Source organism: Mollisia scopiformis (genome assembly GCF_001500285.1).
Source record: "Mollisia scopiformis unplaced genomic scaffold LY89scaffold_12, whole genome shotgun sequence".
Taxonomy (NCBI): domain Eukaryota; kingdom Fungi; phylum Ascomycota; class Leotiomycetes; order Helotiales; family Mollisiaceae; genus Mollisia; species Mollisia scopiformis.
Window position 1 is genome coordinate 1,337,125 of NW_017263592.1, and position 22,070 is coordinate 1,359,194.

Below are 22,070 nucleotides of genomic sequence, written 5' to 3' on the forward strand. Positions count from 1 at the left end.
TTTAATCGGGACTCGGGATCGCAGAGTGAGACTAATGTTCTGGACTGTGAGCGGTGATTCTGGAGACTGTATCCTTGGCCGTTGTTGTAGAGAATATTCAGCTCCTTTAAGACTGTCCCTAGTGCTGACAGGAATGACGAACTCGCCAATCATCGCTGAATGCAAACTAAACTCATGCAGGATCTAGTACTCTCGAGCTTATTTAGGCAGCGTAAACGTGCATTTGAGCGGACGGTTACTTGGGACTTGAGTCTGGAATGACCTCGATAATCAGGAAGAAAGACGTCACGTGCCTTTATCAAAGATTTCTATGTAGAGGTTGTCAAGCGGTCCTTTCTCCAAGTCTGAAGTAAAGCAATATTGAAGTGACAAACAAATTTCGGATCTACTTATTTTCTCTCCATAAACCTACGCCATTTTATTTGTAAACAAACTTTCCTTGCAGCACACCCTCAGCATAAACGCCTTCGCAACATGGATTTACATACCCCAGATCCACTACAACAAGCTCTGTTACTGGATAGAGAGGGCAGAAAAAGCAAGTAGCCTAAGCCAGTCTGGGGCGTAGATCAAACTACCGCTCATGATCTTGTAGGCCAGGGTGTAGGAATTTTTTGATATCTGGCTCTTTGGGAGCTGTAGGAGTATTTTCCGACACGGACGCAGCAAATTTTGAGGGAGTTCGAGGTAAGGCGGGAGAGAGATGAGCAGTCTGAGAAGAAAGAAAGAAAGAAAGAAAGAAAGAAAGAAAGGGGTAGACAATAGGTGGTCGTAAGAATAGAAGCAATGCAGATGACACTGTCGATGCATCCAGCATGATCTCGGTTAAGAAAAGAGGCACCATGACTGTACGCCTCACTAGAAGCTATCCCCACCTTGTACTAGAAAAAAAAACAATCAAAATCTTTGGTAAAGCAACACATGAAACGGCACAATACAAACACGTAAAAGGAATATGTTCAGAATTCACTGAGCGTTCCTAGACTCGTCTCTCATATTCATACCAGTCTTCTTCTATAGTGTGTTCTAGACATGCTCGTCTACATTCTTCTTGTTGTCTGGTGGCGGCGACTCCGAAGTGCTCTATGCGGAAGAGCATCACTGCCCACATGCAGTAGCAGTACGAGACTCCTTGACGGAATGCTCCTCAAGTCTCGTGTCCCCTCATGAATCACTATGCTGGGAGTCCCAAGCTACTGTAGTCTTAGACAATTCTCTGTCGCTTCATTCCTTCGTGTCTTGAGTTTTGTGGGCCTGACCAAACTGTCTACTTCCATTCCTATGACCCCATCAACCTCAAGTCTGCGACATCATTGCTAAGTCTTTCTCAAGATGAGACTGCAACAGCTCCTGACCCTCCTCCCAGGATGGAAACGATTCTTGGCATTGCTCCGAGCGCTCTATATTTCGCCAATGTGGCACGGGATCTGGTTTTGTGTTCCATACCATTATGTATTTGCGTCTCTCCATGTATTCGGCAACAACTAAAGCCTGCCTGATTCCAACTGTTTCGCCAATGTTTCTCAATCGCTGAATGGCCCATTCTCGAATCGGATCTGTTGTCAAGTCCATGTTGCCGACCAGATAGAGGGGCCATAGAATGAAGTAGCTTCGGGACCCTTCCAATAGCCCTTGGGCACTCTCGGAGATGGGTGATGGAGTAAAGCGAGGTATGCTTGCTAGGATGTCCGCTTGCAGTTCCAGCATAATGGCGACGGACTTCTCGCCTTGGACTATCATCTGCGCGATAGGGATAATTGGTGTCATGGCAGTCGATGCTGCGAGCAGTTGATCCCTGATAATCTCGTGTAGAAGAATTCTGCAAGTCCGATACGAATTGTAGATATGCGCCATCCAACTCTCCTTGTAGACATGATAACAACCATTCCAAATAAGATGTGGGTTCTCATCCGTGTAAGCCATGTCATATTTCCAATTCTCAGGCAGATTTTCGAAGACCGATATGAATCTGCCATCGAGTTGTAACGCAGCCTCGATGACTGCCTTTGGACCAACAATCTTGCAGTCTCGGACGTCGGATCGGAGAATGGTGAAGTCGATGATCACGCTCGAAAGTCGCCAGGCAGGATTTTCGGAGTCCACGAACTTGGCTGCTTCTTTCCGGAGGTCAACTATATGCTGTGGCATAGGTATTGTACGCTGTATACAGCTCAACATGAGACTCGCTGTCACTTGTATGAACATTCTTTGTCCTGCTGCGTTCTTGAACTGGTCCCGTCCTCTCAGTTTCACCAGCGCAGCAGCTCCGTTGATATGTTCAGTCCATGCCGCTAACGATCGGTCGTTATTGCCTGTGATAGTTTCGAAGATGCCCAAAATCATGACGGCGAAGAGTGTGCTGTCCTTCTTAGCCTCTGTGGGCGATCTTAAAGCAGCATTCGTTAACTGAAGGGCATTCACATAGTCCCTACGAGCCCGGACCATGATCTCGGGAGCATGCACCGAGTTTGAGAAAGTGGCCAGTCCAACGGCACTCATGCTGGCTAAGAGGTGCTCCTCGGCATTGCTCTGATTGCTAATGTCGTCTACCAAGCTAGGATCCCGAAGCCAAGTCGACGACAAGGTGCTGAAGTAGGACAAACCACGCTCTTCGAGGGAGGGAAACATGGTACAGCTTGGAAGCAGTGTCTGAACAAAGGCACCTTGATCGATGCGGCACATTGACAGGTCTTCAGGAAGTTCAAGGTCATTTTTGAATGACTTCGCATTGAAAAGTTCTTCCGCAGGCTCAACAGGTTCGGGTGGTGGAAGCGGATTTGACTTTGCCTTGGATCTCTCGCGGGCTTTGGCTTTCCCAATAACTGCATTACTTTCATTACGGAACATGAGATCTAGCTGGCTGCGATATCCTGGGCAAGGACGATTTGCTCTGATGCATTGACCACATGATGGTGTTTGTCGGTCGCACTGAAAAGTGTTAGGATGTCTCTCCAAAACTTGTAGTGACTCCGCTGATGACAACCCCGTACTTAGAGTTATCTGATCAAGAAGTGCGACTTACTCGAGTCTTCTTATCCCTACATGTCTGACAGCCTTTGGAGGGCTTTCCGCAATATACCATGGTGAAAATCGATTGATGACAAAGGATAGGAAGTCGTCGATTCCTTCTGATTCAGGTTGAGATTGCTGACCTTTATCATAGCTTTGAACTAGCCGCTGTGCCGTGCTCACACCAGCATAGCCAGATCATGAGTCGGGGCGAAGCAATAGAGGGGCGCGTACGTCAGTGCCTCAGAAATGCCGCACTTCAATCAGCCTTAAAGCTGCACGGGGAATCCGAATCTACAGCAACGGGGACCAACGGCATGCTCTGATTATGTTGAGATGAAGGAAAGCTGCTGAAATTTAAGTTCTTATCCAACCAGGCGGGATGTCGGGTGGGATGCTTTTGTCGTGGCTGAGGGGCGCGAGCCTAACCTAATGAGGAATTCTGTGCGTAGCGTTTGCTATTGGCCAATGGCTGTCGAGCAACTCGGCACTTTGCTGGGACCATGGGACTCACGTGATATGGACCACGTTGACCCTGGTGTCTTACACTAGAGAAATGCTGGTAGGGCTGAGCTGATCTGGAGATAATCGGGCTTTTGAGTTGCAGGATTCTGTTTTGATAATGATTGGTCCCCTCGTCAATTCCACCAAAAGCTTGTACTGAAGCTAACACTTAAGCTTCGAACGTAATGCCACCATCCCAATGGAATGTACAGACATTCTCCTTCATTCAAGATACAATCCATATATTGGGCATCTTTGAAAAGAGGAAACATCTCATGAGCCTCCAGTCTTTCGGCATCACTCCCATCCCATCTAGCAAGCACTCCGATATCAAGAGCGCTCGTATTCTCCATGTCTACACCTCCGTCTTCAATGCCTCGCGCGTACAGCTTTTCGCTCTCACGCGGGGCATAGAGTCTGACATACTTCTTGCCTACGACTTGGGCAAGAATGTTATGATAGGGGTCCACGTGGAGAGGACTGATCGTTCCCGCTGGTCCAAACCATGCATTCAACAAGGGCTCGTCGAGCTGGAGGTGTTTAGAGTGCTTTTCAGCCAGTGGTGAGGACGGATGGGGTGGCGGAGGATTCGTGTAACAGTAATCCGGTACTGCAATGTCCTGGCGAAGAGAGGGAACCTGACCAAATAGGTCGTGTTGAGCAAGGTAGCCCGTTGCCAGTCCCGTTGAGTCTCGTTCACGGAGAACGTACTGGCGAATGAATGCTCTAAACGGGATTATCTTCTGACCCCATCCCTCGTCAACGTAGCTTCGACCAAGCTCGACAGGGACTAGACGTCGCCCTCCAATTGTCTTCGACATAAGATAGGAAGGTTTATTCCACGGCCGCTCATTGCGTGCAGGCCAGTGGTTCAAGGTATCCGTAATGATAAGAGGTTCTGGGCCGAGATTGGTATCCTTGGGATGTTGCATATGCTTCTCGAATTGATCAAAGGTGGGTGCAGCCATACGAGGGACCGGTCTCGATACTGGTGGAATGAATGAGGTAGTCCCAGGAAAGGTATCTTCACCGAGCTTCTGTCGTTTTATTGGCCTCTCTTCATGCTCAAATTCAGATCTTGCATCATTGATATCTTGCAGAAGGTTGAACAATGTCTCAACTTCTGCTTGCCCAGTTTCTGATGGTGGTGGTCCTGTCATAATGAGTGCCATGTCGATCGTTTTGACAATCTCATCAAGTATTTCTTCACGCTGCAGCGGGCCCAGCTGAACAGAATCATGGTTTTGCTTGCTCGTTTTCTGATCTGATTTCAGAATGAGAACTGAGACTCTAAGCATACTTGCTTCTCTGAAAAGGATTCTCCAACAAGGAGGTACATCTTTGAAAGGGAACGCATAGAATTTCTCTGTTGCAAGAGCTATCAAGTCATCTAGACGTGTGATGATGAGATCGAAGTCCCTTGTCTGATCGTGAATCTGTGAGGCAAGTTGAAGCAGAAGCTTGAGGATGGGTTTGCCACATTTATTGACCGTCTGAAAATGGATCTCTGAAGAGGAAAGGTCCCCGTCCAGCAACGATTCATAAGTTCTTTGAGCGTCTGGTGCGATTTGGCTTGCGATATCGATCAAGGACTGATAAATTGAGCTGCGGTCGGTCCCTCTCAGCAGTGGTGGCAAGTAATCTGGTGAGGCGGTCATCGCGCTATTTCCATCGGTTGGATCGCTTTGAGGGTGTTGTCGGCATCAGGTAGCACATGTTATCCAGTTCCGTTCAAGAGAACTAGCGGAATTCTCAAAACAAGACTCGTTAAATATTGTTACGCTGATTGTGTTGTTGAAGATGTCTTCAGACTTTGGAGTTCGTGGCGGAGCTTAAAATGTTTAGCGAACATCCACCAGATCTTGCGCCAGGCTCTGGAGCGCTGGAAAATTGGATGTCACCAAAACCCACCACAAAAGTTGTAGGGAAAATCATCTTTTTACGCACCTTATCGTCCAAGTATGTTTGGGTCTCGCCGATCGCTCTGTATCATCTAAAAGAAGGAGAAGCTTTGGATTCTCGAGCAATGCGCATGAAAGCGGTGCTTTGAGTAGTTCCGGTCAGGTGATGGTGATATTCCTTTCGATAAGAACAACATTTCGATAATGACATTCCCTTATCTGCTCACATATCTTTAGACCTTCAAAGTTAATACTCATTCATATACCTACGATTAGTGTCAGAAGGCAGCGCAGGGATTATCACGTGCACAAGTCTATCTGTACCTAGGTACCTAGTTAGGCTAGTATACATAGCCTTCACACGAGGGCCACATGGAGGGAGAGCACCCATAGAAGCTAACTGTGTAGAATCGAGACTTTGGTAGGGAAAAAATTCGATAATTTCTCACCCAGCGACCGTCCCGCGCAGTTGCCACTCAAAGAAGCCAAAATCCCGAAGAAGTCTTATCTCCCGGTTTCAGTCTTTAGTGTCTGCCTCTGCCTTCAATGCGGGCGCTAAGGACTGACATTTGATGGCTACAGCTGCTGCCAATTCTGTAATGCTGTTGTTGCCTAAGATATCAAAGACTGAGACATCAGAACTATAGTTAGTATCGGTCAAACACAGTAAATTTGAAAAAGTTCGATTTTGCAAAATCCTTCCAAACGAAAAAATAAAACAAGTCAAAAGAAGACAATTTTCTTTAGTAGAATCTTATTATTTGATTTAAATTAATTCGAAATTTATTATAAAAAGCCTTCTGCGATCGTGCTGCGATACGTAGTCTGACGAGTCAACGGATCGATGATTTTCCCACTCAAATTATCGAGGTTATAATTGTTTCCAGTTTTGAAATTGAAGACCGCACAAAAGCTCAGTGGAAAAGGATAATATAGTTATTAACATAAGCGCTATATCGAATAATCAGACTCTAAGAGACAGAGCGCACCACTCACTAGGTGGAGACTCCCTGTTAGTAATGCTTGCATGCCGTTGTTTTGATCACCGATTCCTCTAGCCCGATCTAAAGCACCTTCAATTGTTCTTCCGCGTAATACTGTAGCCGTAGGATCAAGATTCCCCCAAGTCTCGGCATAACGCTCTTGGACCTCTGCAGAGAAGCGCTTTTTCAGATTTCTATCTATAAAGGAAATTAGCTCGCGTAGTATCCTTTGGTATATTAGCAAATACCAATCCTGGTTTGGCCATCTCGCCTTTCATCATATGTGGTTAAAATGATATACTGCATGTGAATGTCATTACGTCGTAGTGATTGTGCGATGCTATGAAGAAGTGCTGTGCCGTCTCGGCTTGAAAATTGACTAAATATAAGAATGCGCGAGGGAGTGACAGTATTACTATAGAAGGGTTAACATGCAGCCCGTATGTTACCGGCTAGACATCATAACGTACTTTTGATACTCTCTGGCCATTTCAGCAAACCACTTCACAGCATATCGTACACTTGACTCATTATGCGCTCCATCAAGAAACCATTGGCAATTCCGCTCGTTAATCTGCTGGTACCGCCCTGGCCAAGAGAATTGCTCGATGCCCTGAATGATATTATCTTCCATGCGACTTTGCCCCTCAGGCGCCTTTACAGACAGCCAAGCATGGACTACTGCGAGAGCCAGAGAGCAGTTTATTCTCTGGACTTTGGGCCTTAGCACTGCGGCGTTGGTCGGAAGTGTAGAGTCGACGCCAACAAATTCCAATACCACTCCTTTCCCTGCCGCTCGCTGTTCGAGGACCGTAGCAACTTCTGGTTCCTGGAGAGTGGAGAAGGCCAGGCTTCCCTTTTTGAAGATTCCTGCCTTATGCCAGGCAATTCTTTGGATTGTTGGGCCGAGCAATTTAACATGATCGAGTGCAATTGTTGTAACGGCTGTCGCAAGCGGCGTCCTAAGAACATTCGTCGCATCATATTCTCCACCAAGATGTGTCTCATATATGGCCACATCCACCTTTTCCTCAATAAAGACATGGAAAGAGAGGAGAGCCATGAGCTGGAGATACCGGGGAATATCCAAGGCTGTGGTAGACTGGTCCGGCAACTTATCCCAGATCTCAAAAAATCGCATCGTGAAATGCTCCTTCGATATTGGCTCACCGTTGATGCGAATCCGCTCACGTATGCTTTTCATATGTGGCGACGTGTAGAGCCCAATCTTTTGCGGGTATCCAGTGTCGTTCCCGTGCGCCTTGAGGAACGACGCCGCGAATGCACAGGTACTACCCTTTCCATCCGTCCCCGCGACGTGTATAGCATTTAAAGCATCCAGATCTTCCACCTGTTATTATCTTCAGCAATGTCTCTAAGCCTTTGAAAAATATAAGCCTGTACTGAGTGACCGAGTAGTTCCAGCCATTCCACCATGTCATCGGAGCCCTTCATATCCTCTACGTTGGGCTTCGGGAGGCCAAATCTGCTATTCAAACACTTTATGGCTTCCTATACTCGGTTAGTATACTAAGAAGATTTCCTGTATTGTTTCTCTAACCTCGTAGCTTCTCTCCATTTTTGTTGCTTTCGCGATGAGGGCACTTCCGTTTGCAACCTGGAAACCGCGATGCATTCCGATATCGCTTGTTCCAGACCTAATCACAGCGTCTGCCATCGACCATACGAACTTCTCCATCAATCCTCTCCTACTTCTGTTATATTCTCTGGGCTGTTCCCAAATTCGACGGGACATACTATTTCGTGGACTACTGCCACAGAAACGATGGGATGCCAACGGAAACGCGCAGGAGATTTAAGCACGTGACTCCGGCTTTAATGAGCAGATCACCTGTCTCTTCTCCAGCCAGAGCCCGCTCGAGCAGACTATCAAGTCTTGCATCCAGCTTAGTTTGGTTGTGCAGGGTGCATCAGAAGATGGTTCAGTTGTGTACTCAATCAGCGGTCAGTCACAGCATCAAATATCTCAATCCTTTGAACGCGAAGAGCTGTACCAACTTGGGTTGATGTTCACAACCCATATCTATCCTAGAGATCAGACCCTAGAATCCACGTAAGCTGGATGATTCAGCTTCCAGGCTACGCTGCTAACGACAACTTAGATTTCAGGATACTGGGAAGCTCTTGCTACCATACCTTGAAAATATATGGGGATCTATCCCGGGAGAGCCTCGTCCCACTATGCCAACTCATATCTATCACAGCTTGGTGGAAGCATGCTTAGCGACATACAAATTATTCGGTCCGTCCCGTACAAAGGACGTGATTTCAGTGCTAGCCAAATTTGAGGATCCTGAGTTACCAGACTACTTGCGGATGGCAATTGTAGATCGGAAGAGTATTTCGTTACGATTTAAGGGCGACCATGATCAATCAGATGTTGTGGTCCAAGATACCTTGAGGAGCATTGTCATCAAGTCGAAAGATATAAGAAACATTGTGCATATGGACGTTTGCTACTTTCCCGAGCGGAAAATTCAATATTGCGGAAAGAATTTGGCAAAGCAGAGTCATATCTGGCAAGTTGGGAGACGAAGAGTTCGGAACCTTCTGGATTGGAGCTCCAAGTAGTTCGATTGAAGAATACTGTACTCGGCAGATTGTTACGATATGCGGGCGATTTCCCAAATGCATGCTACTACCTCGAGAAATGTCTTCAGGCGATTCCTGGCGATGCAAGTCGCTATCATATTATGCACCACCTGGGCGATATCTACTGCGAACGGGGAGTGCCAGAGAAGGTTGAAAAGTTGGTGCTTGTTGAGATTAAGCAGCTGAGAGCTCGAGGCAAGCAACATTCAAAAGCTTTCCGACGTCTGGCTCCGCCCTTGGCGGAGGCCTACATCCGGCAAGAAAGACTAGATGCAGCCAAGGCTGACCTTCGAGAACTTCTTGACATCTTCGAAAGGATGGCCGGTCATGATGTGTCCGATCAATTGAACCACGTTCGTTCAATGATCGGCCTAGCACGCGTCAATTGGTTTCTGGCCCGACGGTCTGAAGCCCGTCAAACCTTAGAACTTGCATTGGGTCTTACCGAAAGATACAGAACCTTTACGAAGGGGAATTATTACATAGGGTTCATCAACCTCTTCCTTTCTGTTGTGAATTTCGAGCTTCACAAGTTTGCGGAGAGCCGATTGACTCTTGCGTCTGCAAATGATATCCTCTGCAAAGAGGTTCCTCGACACTTTATACCAGGACTAGGTTCATATTTCTTACAAGATCTCCAGCGGATTGAGGCTCTTCAGCGGCCTTGGAGCTCGATTGGTGCAACTCAATTCTCAACCCGCTTTCAACAAAGCTCAAATAAATCTGGACCGGAGGAGCCGAGGAGGAATAACAAGGAATCGGGAAAGGTTATGGCTCGAGGGTGACGGGTAGAGTTGGGCATTGCCATCCCAAGACGAAAAAGGTAGACGGGGGCGCTGAAGAGTCTTGTGAAGACAAAGAGAATTTCGAAGATGGTGCCACAGAACAAAATGAAGAGGCCGTCCAAATTGATACCAAACCGGTGCGAGTAGTAGAGACTCCTTCGTGTATAGCTTCGCCCATGCAGAAGAGCACGAGGAGTCTGAAGTTATATGGATCGATCTCAGTCCTACACAACCAGAGTTCGTCCCCTAGACCTTATATTTGAAATTCGTGACGTGGAAGAGGATGTTTGCTTCACCTACTCTTGCGATTCATGATTTACCGGTGCAAAGAAACGAATTTTCTCTTTCGCTCGATGAAGCTATATACCGTCTTAAAGAGAGCTGCTCGGAAGCATGCTTTATAAATAAGCTTATTATAATTACAAACGATAATACCATAATACAGCGGTGTATTTCCCCAAAAAATTTTTTTTTAAATTTAATATATGTTGATGCTGGTTCCATGTATGATAGAATCGTAGGTAGCTGATTTCATGGTCTGGCCGTCGCGTGGTGTGAGCGGCTTATTTCCTTATTGGAGGGAGGCTCTGGTGAGACAACGGCGTTGGTGGGGCTCACTTTGGTCCAACCCCGCTGCTGCGGCTTGTTCTAGATACGCCGATGCATGGCCACGTTGCATTACCTGCCCAAAAGGCCTTCATAATGCATGCAGACCATAATTGCAGACGTCTGCATGTCCCTGTCGCGCAGTGAGGGTTAAGATAGGACACCTCCCCATAACTAGTTCGCACATTCAAGGTCCACAGAGATCTGACTGCGAATTCACCTTATATATAGCACATGTCCTCCAGACGCCTTTAAAGAAATAAATTCGTCAAACCACTAGCTCGAAACATTAAGCTCAGCTATATTGTCCTAGACAACAGGGATTTGGGTATTTGTTCCTTCCCAAGTTTTCAAACAAGGCCCACTCTATGTAGATACCCCGCCGACCATAATTACAACATCTGCCCATAGTTTGAGGCTAATAAATATCGCCAAATCCTCGAAATGGCCGATAATCGCTCGGGACAAGAAGCGAAAGAAGCTGAGGATCGTGCAGCGAAGCAGGCGCTCACATTAGCCCTCACTGATCAGGAAACTGTGAAACGGATGTCATCTTCAGGAGAGAGGGCCCAGCGGGATAGGCCTAATGCAATGCAACGACATCGGGAGGAAGAGGCTGAAGCTGCACGTCAGGCTGAAGCGGCACGTCAGGCAGGAGGATCAGGAAGTGGAGGGTCTTGATTACAATAGTTATGCGCTACTATCATATTCATCCGTCAGAAGCCAATCGCTAGTGATCGTGGTAGATCTAGCTGAAATAGCAAGCAGTTATGCAGGATTGCTGACCACAAAAAAATCTGCTCATTGAAGTCCGAATCTTTAGAGATACACTGCCGATAACATGCTCCTGAATCGACAACTGATGCGAGAGGTATCTGCTTTATCAAACTATTGACTATCCATCAGAACTTTCCTTTACAGACTCGTTGCTAACAGCCCCAAATGCTTTTCGTAATTGATCAGTGTACACTTCAATATCCTTGATTTTCGAAGCTATCACTGCGTCTGCATCGGTTGCCCAATATGGCGCTACGATTCGATCGAACATCGACTCATTATGCGATGATGTAAATCTTGGTTGAATATGTTGCAGGAACAGGTTATATATGCCCTTAGGGCTCTCAAGAGCGTGGAAGTACCAAAAGTTTCCAATATTCCAACCGGTCCTCATGATATTTGTGCGGTACAAGGCACCATGCTTTGTGGGAGGCAGCAATCTCTCTTCCTTCTCGAAGGCATCTACAAACTCTTCGTGCAGACGAGCGAAGGCTTCGAGGTATTCGCCTTTTTGTAGTTCGTCAACCGCTCGACCAGTCAGCCAACATGGAGGATGTTGCATCTCAATAGGCAAGGAGCATGCCCACTCTAAGTCAATTAGACACTTAATGTGCCAATCGGCGTCAACTAAAATATTGTTTTGGTTAAGGTCTGTGAGGCTGAAAACAAATGGTCCATGGCGAAGGTCGCGGCTAACAAAATTGGGAAGAAGGGCTCGCATCATTGCTAAGGTCGCCATCTGTGCTCTACCATCAAACTCGTCCCTGATGGAATTAGGTTGATATCGTATGCGACTATCGTGACATGCCAAGAGATCAAGCAAGTACGTGCCTGTGTTAGAGTATGTGAGGTTCCTGTCGATGTTGGTTGGAATGCCTTCATTCTCCATAATTTGGAGCTGACACGTCAAAGGGCGATTTGTTAGACTCAAAACACCTCGATTGTCGATTGTTAAGGAGCCTATACGTGGCATCGGTGATTGGCCTAATGCAAGGACAATCCGAGATATGTCCCTGAAAAGAGTTGTTCTTCGATTCAGGTCGTGATGAAGCTCTTCCCAAGACTCGGAGAGCATCCTCCCATCCGTATCTTCGATGTAGTCCATGATGAGATATCCAATCCCTAGTGAACTAGGACACCTGCGACTTATATACCGACATGGGACAGGGTATCCGAGCACTGATAATATGGTCCTTCGCAAATTCCACTTCAATCGAATGAGAAAGGGTATATTTTCGTCTTTGGTGAACTACATGTTTCCAATAAACGAATTAGCATATGCTCTAGAGTTTTGAAGTGGAACACCAATACATACACTTTGACCATCAGAGAACCCAAACCCCCATAAGTAAGGTATTGGAATAGTGGGACAGTTGTTTTGGATCCAGATAAAGGAAGCAGCTTCACAACGTAACTTTTCATCTGCGTTGCCGGGGTATCTTGACTCCCCAACCTTGTAGGGAAGCGGAAACCTAATAATCACCCGTTTATTAGGGAATGTGGCCCAATTGTTGATATTAACGGGTATGCAAACGTTGAAGCTGCCTGCTTTCCAGTCTTTGAATTCTCCAAGGTGACATGTCTCCGTCTTGCGTAGGCGTAGATGGTGCGACACTATAGCTTCGATGTCACTGCGACGCTTGAAGAGGGAGAGATAGAATTCGAACCGTAGGTCAGGGTATGCTATCCTTTGCAGCATGTTATCGTCGTTAGCAAGGGCCGACTCCAATGTGACATTTCCGTGAAGAAGTGGAAGGGTTTTCAGCATTGTTGAGGTGTTGACTGGCAATGCCATCATCAGACGAATTGATGACGCTTGTATAGGCTGACCACCGGTGCAGTTCAAATCCAACAAGGGAGCACCAGTGCTTATACGAGATGGGAGTGCAATTCCACGAGATTCAGGTGCCTTATCGAGTTTCGCTGTGCGAGGCTCGGACACTACATGAGTCAGCATGCCGCAGCGCTAGTACTATTACAGTAAGCTCTCACGGAGAAGCAAAGGCAAGGCTCCGCTAACCACATAGATGAAGCAGTAGTCACTGAAATCGAAAATCCTTGGGGTGGTAGAGTGACCGACGTGAAATTTTGCTGTGGTACAAATGTCTGCGGACTGTGCTGGTTGGCATGATAGTTTTGAGAGCTTGAGGCAGATGAAAATAAGCCATAGGGGCCAGCTGTCTGCAGAGAACGCCTCGAAAAATTGGCAGGTGTTGCATCAGATATTCCAGAGGGTGAGTGGCACTGTGGTCTACTTTGTGGAGTGCCTTTGGACGAATCATGCCCCCTGGTGATATGACGGCTATTGGAGCATTCTATGAAGTTGTCGGACTGAGGAAGATTATCCCCGTCACTTGAGGAAGCTGTGCCGGAATATTTTCTAGAGGGATTGGTCGCGGGCGAATACAAACAGGGCTTCATCACTTGGGAAGACTGATACTGTTGATCAGCCTCTGATTTAACCTCTGGAGAAGCTTCCGCTGTTGGCGAAGCATGAGCATGACCCAGCATGGAATATTTGCTGCGAAGCTGTGATCCTTTCGCAGTATGCCGGTCTCCATGCCTATTACACAAGTCTCGCCTGACGAATGTTCGAGCGCAGTCAGGGAAACCACAAGAATAAATTTGCTTTGGGGTGTGATTCAGTTGATGGCGATTGCTACAAGTAGAGTGTGATTAGTAATAAGTAAGGCATAAGGATGCTCAAGCGAGAGCTACAGATGCTCAGCCCTTGTGTAGATTATTTGGCACCTTTCTTAGGGACATTTGAATTTCTTTTCGAATTCTTGGGTCGCTTTCTGAATTTTTTGTTCGAATTTTTAGGTCGCGTCTACGAGAGACTATTAACTCTAAAAAAGCTGTTGGCAACATCGTTCGGAGATCTCTCTTTATTACTATCTTTGTTTTTGCTTTCTATTAGAGTATTTAGTAGGGCGGGGTTGTGCCTTCGAGATATTCTAAGTGCATTAATCTAGCTAAACTACGTTGTTTTATTATTTCTTTTATCGTTCTTTTTTAAAATTAGCTTGCGTTGTGTTTAAAAAGAGTGATAGATTGCTAGAATCGAAGCCGTTGAAATGAGGTTGTGATTCAGAATACAATAATTGACGAATATCGGCATGTGTAACTACAGAAGTATTAAAGCAATTCCAAGTAGTCTTTAGTGTTGAGGTAGTGCATGTTGAGGTTGTTCCCGCTTCGACGCGCGGGATCCAGTGAAAGAGATATTAGATCTCTTAAGCAAGAATGTGAATATTAAAACTAGCAAAGTGCATCGTTCTTGGAAAACAAATCCAGAGCAAATATCCGATATCGATCTACGGTTCTACTTACCGAACCGCGGGGCCGTAAAGCGATTCTCACAGCTTCCTGCAGGGATCGATCCGGTTGCCTTTGTCTCATTTTCAGCCACGAAAAGCCAGAGAGCCGGGGTTGGACGTAGCACGGCCGCGCTACTTTAATCGGCGAGCGTTTTCCATATCAGTAACCCCCAAAAGCTCGCAGGCCGCAACCTCAGAACCTCGCAGGACACAGCTTATGGACAACTACCTTTCGTGTGAGACACGCCCAAACGGCATTCCAGCATTTCATACTAACGTATTAGTTCATTTATTATTTGCTCATCACACTAACGCGCTTAGGATGGCAAAATACTTGTTCACAAAGGAGAGTTGTTTTGCCGAATAACCTTACGCGGAGGTGGACTCTGCATCCATCACGTGAGTGTCCGGGACCTCTTTCGGGATTGTCTAACTCTCTGCAGAGTCGCTTCCGATACACCTACCGGGTCACAGAACACATTGAAAGGATGCATCGCAAGAAGTGTCAAATACTAAAGGTAAGCTTGTCTGACAATCCTTTTTTCATTAACTAAATTTTCTTCCTCAGGGCAAGCATTTAGCGAAGGAGCATTTCGAATGGTGCTGGCTTCAACACGTCCAAGCCTCTAAGAGAGATGCAGATGAATTGCAATTAATTCTAGCCAACAATGAAAGAGCACGTGAGCAGATGCAGAAAGTTCCTAATGCGTCCCAAATTTACTAATATTCCTTATGCAGGATTTATTCGGCCCCCTGAACTCGTAGATCCCGACGAGCGGATATTAGACTACTGTAGGTAAATCCTCAGCTCTCCTCTCTTGAAATCTCTAATCGAAGCAGTTGGCAGGCACTTCGCATACAACCGCACTGCAATAAGGGACAATGCGTGGGAGGCCATCGTGAAGATAGCGCCGGAGAGAACCCTTTTAATGCTAGTTCTTACGGAGCTTTTCTCTGCATATATTCGTTGTGAATATCGAGAGAAGGAATTGATGCGGGTCAATTACCAATCTAGAGCTAGTGTTTTAACAACTCTTCATCAATGGCAGTCAAAGGTCGACCTTACAGGAATCGATGCTGAGTCCCTGGGTATAGTCTTGTTAGGCGGGATGATGGTGGTGCTGCAGCAGATGGTAAGAAGAACAAAACCCATAGACGACGAATGCTAATCAGATACAGATCGGTCCAGACGATGATCAACAGGCGTGGGCTCACGAGATCCTGTGGATTCCATTTCTTATACAGAAGACTCTCCACGCAGTAACATCAGTGCCCAAAATCTTGCCACTTACGTTCGAGTTGCGAGCTAAATTGAATCCGCATATCACGATGGCAAATATGTTGGCTCCTCTTCATGCGCAGCTTCCGGACTCTGGCTATCTCGCTGAGGCCGAATGGCAGAATTCTCAGTTAATGTGCACAATTGACCCACTTGTCGGTGCATCGCACGCAATAATGTGGGCAATTAGGGAGACGAATTTGATATGCAAAGGGTCGTCCCAGATCTCACCGGAAAAGTTGTTGTTATATATCAAGAGCATCGAGCAACGGTATCCAGAGGGCGGAGAGCCACGAGACAATGATCACATTATTTACAAGCAGATCCTATTCGATGGCGAACGTGGATACCAGATTCTAGCGAAATCCAGCTGTGTTGTTGACTATTAAAGTGAGTCTAGCTAACTTATCTTTAGGAAATCCTAACTAGAGATTTAGGGAGACACCGGAAGAAATTGCACAACTAGTCGACGAGATCCTAAACATCCTTGAAAGAACCTTGGTTAGGTTCAATGCGACATGGCCTTTATGCGTATATGTTCTTGTTGCCCTCGTCTGCGTACTCGACTATCAGAAAAAAAATTTAAGAAGATTATGGACCGCCTTCAGTTTATGGCTCCCAGGACGGTAAGTCAGCACACCACTGCTGCTATGCGCTAGTTAACGTTAATATAGAACATCTCTCGGGCGGAAACAATTTGTGACTTTATTCTCCGCTTGAACATACAAATTGATTTCTGGGAACTGGTTGCTAGTCTGGTCCATGAAAAGTATGGCTATATTTCCTTAACGTGATATGCATTCCTTACTAAGTCTCTTCTTGTCTTATATCCCTCAATTCTGCTTTTGCATGCTGCTCCATCTCCTCAAATGTCGCGCATGTAGTGAGGGCAGGTTGTGTGTGTATATTAGTATCCCGCTCTTGTAATGAAAAATCAGGCTCAGGCTTGCCAAATATCGCGTTCACTGTCAGTTCGCCAATTAAAGGCGCAAGTTTAGCACTGGTCAGACCACCATTCATGACTAGGCATACACGAGGCATCTCCGGATGCATAGCAATAACAGGCATCCCCGCTTTGCTCATACTGTCGCTAATCGCAGAATTAGCTATGAATAGTGGCAAGGCACTGCCAGGAACTCACATTTGTGCGTCTCCTCTCAAATCCACAATACCGAGGTCGGGTAGGATCTCTCGTAGCCATTTCCTAATGTGGTATACTGCGACCTGCATAATAGCGGTTCCTTCTAGCATTTTCGGATTTGATAGGAGTCCACTACCCTTCTCTAGGAACCTATGATTGACCCATGTAACCTTAATTTTGTTTGCAACTAGCGGAGTGATCTCAACTATTGAGGGTCAGCTTAAACAAATATTCAAATACGCAAGCGCCTTACATAGACCAACAGGAGAAATGATGGGATTGTCCTTCATCTTTGTGAGTGCCTCCTGAGTCAGTTCGATCTCAAACGACATGATCACGACAGTTTCCGGCTGGTGGGATTCTGGCAACTTTGGTACGCCCCACAAGTCCAGATTCGCCGATGTCCAGCCCCCTGTAGCTACAACAGTAATGTCTTCCGAGGTCACCTCATATACGTTCGCATTTGTCACAATTTGCATAACCTTGTCGTCGTCGATCTCTAAATCTACCACTTGCTCTTGGATAAACTCAACGTTTCGTGTAGCTGATTCCCGTCTTGAATCCACGTACTGCTGCCAATCCAGGACGCAATCCTCAGGGCTATGAATATACGTAGCACCCTCTCCAAAAAGTTTGCCCAAGGCTCGGCTACCGAAAGCTTCCTCAACCTCCTTAGCCGTGACTCTTTTGCATGGTTCCTTGCCTTGTTCCTTTCGAGTGTTGTCGATACCCTGTAATATGTTGATGCGATCGGATGTATAGATGAGAAAACGAGTACATTTTCTCATAAATATCTTGTACTCTGTCGTCTCCCACCGTTCCATAGCTCGAGCAGCCCATTTAGCAAATATGGGGTTGGCGTAGCCGTCACGTAAGATCCTGGAAGAGCCAGAGCTTCCAGCGCTGCTAGAAGGGAAATCGAAGAGAATAACCTTCTCAAACATTCCTGTTGTTGCGACTGCTAAGGCTGACTCCAATCCAAAAATCCCACCGCCAATGACTCTACAAGTTTTCGGAGGGGACATCGTGGTATTGCGGATGTTAAACAAGGAGTCGGGTCGGAGATGTGAGTCGGGTCGTAAAATAGAGCGGTGACTTGCTCGTTGGATAATGGGGTCCACGGCCTCGTTGATGGCCAAGCTGTCGTAAACGTTACACTCTGCGACTAAAGTAAATGCTATTGTCGATTATTCCCAACGCAGAAGGGAAAGCGCATTCATAGTATGTTGAATCATTTCAAAAAGCCGGTTGTTTGGCAATGCCGACCTGTCCTCCGTTATCGGAGTGTTAGTGAAAAACATTGCCACATGACGCGATGCAACTCTCAAACAAAGTCGCTGCCATTGGAGGCAAATGCAATGATAGCGTGCGGGGAGATCGTGGTATTTATCATGAGGGTATTACTAAGTTGTGCAATAGCAATCCACGAAGAATTGAAATAGTTGGAAGAGAGGATGACTCGTAGAGCCAAAAGGATTACCAAAAGAATGGGGATTTTACAAGTGTCTTACCTTTCGAAGACACTCAAAGATAATCCTTTGGGAAGATAGTTCGGCATATTTATGAAAGAAATCTCGAGGCTCCTTGCACGCCAAAAGCACGACGCGCGTCCTAGACACCCATGCCCCGTTCTACGCTGACATGGAAACTTGGAGAAGCAGAAACCTTATTGAGGTTTCAACTAGTCTCTGGCCGAGCTATGGAAAAGAGCCATAGATATGTTGGCTTTGAACGAAGAGCAAGCTACCCTTCGTTGACCTTCTTGGCCCGATTGTTGCAATGATACTTGGGGAATTGCCATGATCCATTTTAGAGGTGCGAGCTATATGCTGCTACTCCACAGTATTTACATCATGGATCATATGGAAGCATCATAAAGATGCGTAAATTAGGATGGGTGTATAACATCAAGACTAGTTTAGTACTGAGTCATGACGCAGCCTTCCACCCTGATCTGCTGGCTTATGGTAAGCTGTGCACTAGCTTACCACTGGCATCTGATGGTGAATTACAACACCGATAGAAGAAAGCTAAGTGAGGACCTGAAAAAAAGAAAGAGGAGTCACCAACAAGTGACCAAGTTTACTCACACCATGTGGTTGTCTCAGACAAGATTTATCCCAGTCCGTGGGAGTTCTGAGAAAAGAAGCAGGAGGGGTGGATTTCTCGGAAATAATAAATATGACCTATTACAGAAATATAGTACGGGACTAATGACTTTCCAACGCACGGTGGTTGACCGCTGGCGCTTCTCTAGCCTTGCGCCTGTGACGCCGATGCTTCGACCTGTCCTACATTCAGAGACTGAAAAGGGGTTCCCATTGCATCGCGAGAACTTCGGAATCCTGATGACTCAGGTGAGCTTTTGTGAACCGAACTATGACGGAGTCCGGATGCATGTACCATAGAGTATGGCTGGGATGACAAAGGAGAGTGGTCGGCGTATGCTTGTATCGAGGGTGGTAATATCGAAGATGTCAATGATAGAGCCGCCATTGGCATCATGTCTGAACTCACTGTCGCTGATGGGCTTCCCGTAGCTGACATTGAAGCGGCCGAGATCGAAGGGGAAAGAGAGTATTGTCGCCCGTCACTGCCGAGAGGTCGGACAGCCATCTGTATTGACAGCATGCCGTGACTTGAGGGTTGCCGATAGATCTGGGCTCGCAGCGCTTCGTTTTCTCTTCGAAGTTCGTCGTTCTGACAGCGAAGACACTCGATCTCTTCTGACTGCTCAAAGCTCTGTTCTTTCTGTGCCTGCTCGAGGCTTCTAAGATGCTCTTTTCTTGTCCGACCTAGACATCCTATTAGTGATGTTCGCTCGATGGGGCATCTTTGGGAACCATACGGAATTCTCGTTGAGCAACTCGATTGTAGGAGAGAGTCAGCCAACGTGTTGCTGTTGCGGTTTTAATAGGGTGGACCTGCCTCTCGCTTGCGCTCTTCTTTGTCTGCCGCTGAGTCCATGTTGATCTAGAACAAGTATTGTCTCGAAGATCGTGTTGTGGTCGTGGTTTATCTTGAGGTTTCAAGGACATCCAAGGATTGGATCCTTCGAGCAAGGTAATCGTGAGATCATATATCCTGCCTTGTCCTGCCTGCGTCTGAACATGGTAAACGTCGTCGAATAGACCCGCCAGCAATCCAGGAAGGAAATGGGAATGGCCTGGAGACACACTTACCAAAGCCGACAGACCCGCAATGTGGCACACAGCATCCGCCAGCACTCCTCCAGGCAGCAAATCGGGATGGTCTAAGCTGTATGACCTCTGCTCTCGAATGTTTTTCATTAGACTAATGCTGGCCAGCCCATATATTGTCTCATTTTACCATTGCAAGCTTCTGCCAGTCTTTGCAGAACGTCATAGGCAGGAGGAAATGCTTTGTGGAACCGATTGCCCCAGAATCAGAATCACCAGTTCGAATTGACATAGAAAATAGTGACACAACGCCAGGGACAAGAGTCGTTATGGAGTTAGAAGGGGAAATACTCGAGGATCTGGCGAAGCATGACAGAGAAATATGGCTAGGGGAGCTCTGCAAGTTGATTCTAGAGCATGTGGATGATCAGGAATTCTTGCTGCATGTTAAGGCTCCTCCAAGAACAGGACTGGCATTGGCTAGAATGCCGCCAGGAATAAAAGGAATGTTGGTTTTCTCATTGCTTGGGCTCCGTCTCATATTGAAGGGGCTGAACCAGCAGAGCCAGAAGACACTACATTGTCCTTGTGAATATGCAACACAATAACATCTATAGTGTCCTTCCTATCTGAATATCATTTCTTCTTCTTTCTTCCAATATATACAATCGTCACACCGCCCTCTCCTATACAATCCCAACCACCGCTGATATCTGCTATTCCCTTATCGTAGCCGTTGCCTCCTACCCAAAGAATGCCTTTTCCGGGTTCGACTGAAATTTTATAAGTATTGGATGGCGGATTAAAGGTAGTCATGCCCATCTCAGCAGTTGTGTCGGATCTGATGATTTCGTACTCGTATCCGTCGTCTCCGTGCTTAAGCAGAAGTCAGCAATCAAATTCCAAGATTCTAAAGTGTAGCAAATGTACTTCAGCGATAAAGTTGTTGGCCCCGTCCATTTCTTAGATACAACGCGCCGCTGTTCTACGCCCGTAGCCTTAGCTTAAATACACCTCCAAACCGCCAGGTAGCAAACCCACCCAAAAGAAACGCTCCTGTCTCTTGCGCCAGTCCTCAAGATCGGGCTGGCGGGGACATTCGTGATCGTTGTCTTTCCTTATTCCTGAGTATAGGAAAAGATGGTGACGATGGTGCCCAACGATAAAGATTAACCGGGTGCCCAATCACACCAACTCCAGAGAGATGACTTGTCGCCGGCGAGCTGGAGGTCTTCGTAGACTGTCACGGTGCTGCGTGAGATTTGATAAATAATACGGTTGGATTCGGCGGCCCGTCCTTTGATCTCTTGAGAGTAAAGAAAGAGAGACTACATGATGATGTTGTCGAAACGTCGCGCATGTATCGAAAAAGTAGTTCCAGTTTGCCGAGGATGCTTTGTATCCAGCGTAATATACATCGTCACCGGGGTATCAGTTGTGAAAACAGGGGTCAGTTCTTTTGAGTAAACTTTACCAAAGGAAGTAACGATTCACCGATTTATCAGATCTTATTGGAGAATTCCCCCCTGCCATCGAAGAAGTCTCTCGAAGGCTTGGCACAACTATTACGCCGGAGACCAAAGTAATTACAGCGCACGTACAGCACATGCGCAGCGTAACCCTTCTATAGTTTAGGCTATGTATCCTAACTTTATAACACACTCCTTCTATAATAGCGATCGTACGTCCCGCAGCTAGGGATTGGGCCCACTTATTAAAATGACACAAAGTAAATGCCTAGAGAATTTAAGCGGAACAGGAAAAAGCCAGAATGATCCGATGCTTGATTATATCAAACTAAAGTTAGTCTATCATGAGCTAACCATTCTGGGATCTATGAATCGAAAAGAGCTCTTTTGAGATTCGTAATAGTGCAGTCTTGGGCGAGGCTGTTCTTTACAATGAGTTATTGTGATTAAACTTGCCGGGTTTGAAGTGACTGATGTGCGAGGATTGCGTTGGAAATAATACAGCTTCAGGGCAAGTGAGCCGGACCTTAATAAGTAAACACG

General features: G+C 46.4%; 10 protein-coding genes across 10 annotated transcripts; 3 read left to right on the forward strand and 7 right to left on the reverse strand.

Annotated features, from left to right (window-relative positions):
• Positions 1 to 359: 359 nt before the first annotated feature.
• Positions 360 to 876, reverse strand: LY89DRAFT_73602 (uncharacterized protein). Its single transcript, XM_018220077.1, has one exon. The coding sequence runs from the start codon at positions 808 to 810 to the stop codon at positions 514 to 516; it is 297 nt and encodes a 98-aa protein (XP_018071550.1). The 5' UTR covers positions 811 to 876; the 3' UTR covers positions 360 to 513.
• A 420-nt stretch (positions 877 to 1,296) lies between these two features.
• On the reverse strand, positions 1,297 to 3,082 carry LY89DRAFT_585512 (uncharacterized protein; the record flags this gene model as incomplete). The annotated part of the gene is made up of 2 exons (XM_018209324.1): positions 1,297 to 2,928; positions 3,023 to 3,082. The coding sequence occupies 2 exons, from the start codon at positions 3,080 to 3,082 to the stop codon at positions 1,297 to 1,299; spliced, it is 1,692 nt and encodes a 563-aa protein (XP_018071551.1).
• Positions 3,083 to 3,647: 565 nt separating this feature from the next.
• Positions 3,648 to 5,448, reverse strand: LY89DRAFT_697376 (Clavaminate synthase-like protein; the record flags this gene model as incomplete). The annotated part of the gene is made up of 3 exons (XM_018216896.1): positions 3,648 to 4,739; positions 4,797 to 5,006; positions 5,425 to 5,448. 3 exons carry the CDS (start codon positions 5,446 to 5,448, stop codon positions 3,648 to 3,650), a joined length of 1,326 nt encoding a protein of 441 aa, XP_018071552.1.
• Positions 5,449 to 6,365: 917 nt separating this feature from the next.
• Positions 6,366 to 8,075, reverse strand: LY89DRAFT_734180 (folylpolyglutamate synthase; the record flags this gene model as incomplete). The annotated part of the gene is made up of 5 exons (XM_018219884.1): positions 6,366 to 6,595; positions 6,646 to 6,812; positions 6,868 to 7,748; positions 7,802 to 7,909; positions 7,959 to 8,075. 5 exons carry the CDS (start codon positions 8,073 to 8,075, stop codon positions 6,366 to 6,368), a joined length of 1,503 nt encoding a protein of 500 aa, XP_018071553.1.
• A 1,036-nt stretch (positions 8,076 to 9,111) lies between these two features.
• Positions 9,112 to 9,795, forward strand: LY89DRAFT_734181 (uncharacterized protein; the record flags this gene model as incomplete). Its single annotated transcript, XM_018219885.1, has 1 exon — positions 9,112 to 9,795. The coding sequence occupies one exon, from the start codon at positions 9,112 to 9,114 to the stop codon at positions 9,793 to 9,795; it is 684 nt and encodes a 227-aa protein (XP_018071554.1).
• Positions 9,796 to 10,598: 803 nt separating this feature from the next.
• LY89DRAFT_685120 (uncharacterized protein) lies at positions 10,599 to 11,208 on the forward strand. Its single transcript, XM_018215023.1, has one exon. It carries the CDS (start codon positions 10,846 to 10,848, stop codon positions 11,080 to 11,082), a length of 237 nt encoding a protein of 78 aa, XP_018071555.1. The 5' UTR covers positions 10,599 to 10,845; the 3' UTR covers positions 11,083 to 11,208.
• Positions 11,209 to 11,296: 88 nt separating this feature from the next.
• LY89DRAFT_585829 (uncharacterized protein) lies at positions 11,297 to 12,946 on the reverse strand (the record flags this gene model as incomplete). Its single annotated transcript, XM_018209342.1, has 2 exons — positions 11,297 to 12,427; positions 12,494 to 12,946. 2 exons carry the CDS (start codon positions 12,944 to 12,946, stop codon positions 11,297 to 11,299), a joined length of 1,584 nt encoding a protein of 527 aa, XP_018071556.1.
• Positions 12,947 to 14,986: 2,040 nt separating this feature from the next.
• On the forward strand, positions 14,987 to 16,166 carry LY89DRAFT_734183 (uncharacterized protein; the record flags this gene model as incomplete). The annotated part of the gene is made up of 5 exons (XM_018219886.1): positions 14,987 to 15,016; positions 15,067 to 15,178; positions 15,237 to 15,290; positions 15,339 to 15,631; positions 15,678 to 16,166. The coding sequence occupies 5 exons, from the start codon at positions 14,987 to 14,989 to the stop codon at positions 16,164 to 16,166; spliced, it is 978 nt and encodes a 325-aa protein (XP_018071557.1).
• A 329-nt stretch (positions 16,167 to 16,495) lies between these two features.
• On the reverse strand, positions 16,496 to 18,134 carry LY89DRAFT_782382 (FAD/NAD(P)-binding domain-containing protein). The gene is made up of 3 exons (XM_018222575.1): positions 17,172 to 18,134; positions 16,919 to 17,123; positions 16,496 to 16,867 (listed from the first exon to the last, which is right to left on the reverse strand). The coding sequence occupies exons 1-3, from the start codon at positions 17,941 to 17,943 to the stop codon at positions 16,585 to 16,587; spliced, it is 1,260 nt and encodes a 419-aa protein (XP_018071558.1). The 5' UTR covers positions 17,944 to 18,134; the 3' UTR covers positions 16,496 to 16,584.
• A 1,161-nt stretch (positions 18,135 to 19,295) lies between these two features.
• LY89DRAFT_585760 (uncharacterized protein) lies at positions 19,296 to 19,885 on the reverse strand (the record flags this gene model as incomplete). Its single annotated transcript, XM_018209339.1, has 4 exons — positions 19,296 to 19,434; positions 19,464 to 19,713; positions 19,767 to 19,817; positions 19,843 to 19,885. The coding sequence occupies 4 exons, from the start codon at positions 19,883 to 19,885 to the stop codon at positions 19,296 to 19,298; spliced, it is 483 nt and encodes a 160-aa protein (XP_018071559.1).
• Positions 19,886 to 22,070: the final 2,185 nt, after the last annotated feature.

What these genes read in the sequence shown, in the direction of transcription:
- LY89DRAFT_782382 (XM_018222575.1), bottom strand. Translation starts at nt 17,943, where the DNA reads ATGTCCCCTCCGAAAACTTGTAGAGTCATTGGCGGTGGGATTTTTGGA. An exon ending in CATTTCTCCTGTTGGTCTAT is followed by an intron (nt 17,124 to 17,171) that starts GTAAGGCGCTTG and finishes GACCCTCAATAG; the next exon opens with TTGAGATCACTCCGCTAGTT. An exon ending in TTGAGAGGAGACGCACAAAT is followed by an intron (nt 16,868 to 16,918) that starts GTGAGTTCCTGG and finishes TTCTGCGATTAG; the next exon opens with CGACAGTATGAGCAAAGCGG.
- LY89DRAFT_685120 (XM_018215023.1), top strand. Translation starts at nt 10,846, where the DNA reads ATGGCCGATAATCGCTCGGGACAAGAAGCGAAAGAAGCTGAGGATCGT.
- LY89DRAFT_73602 (XM_018220077.1), bottom strand. Translation starts at nt 810, where the DNA reads ATGCATCGACAGTGTCATCTGCATTGCTTCTATTCTTACGACCACCTA.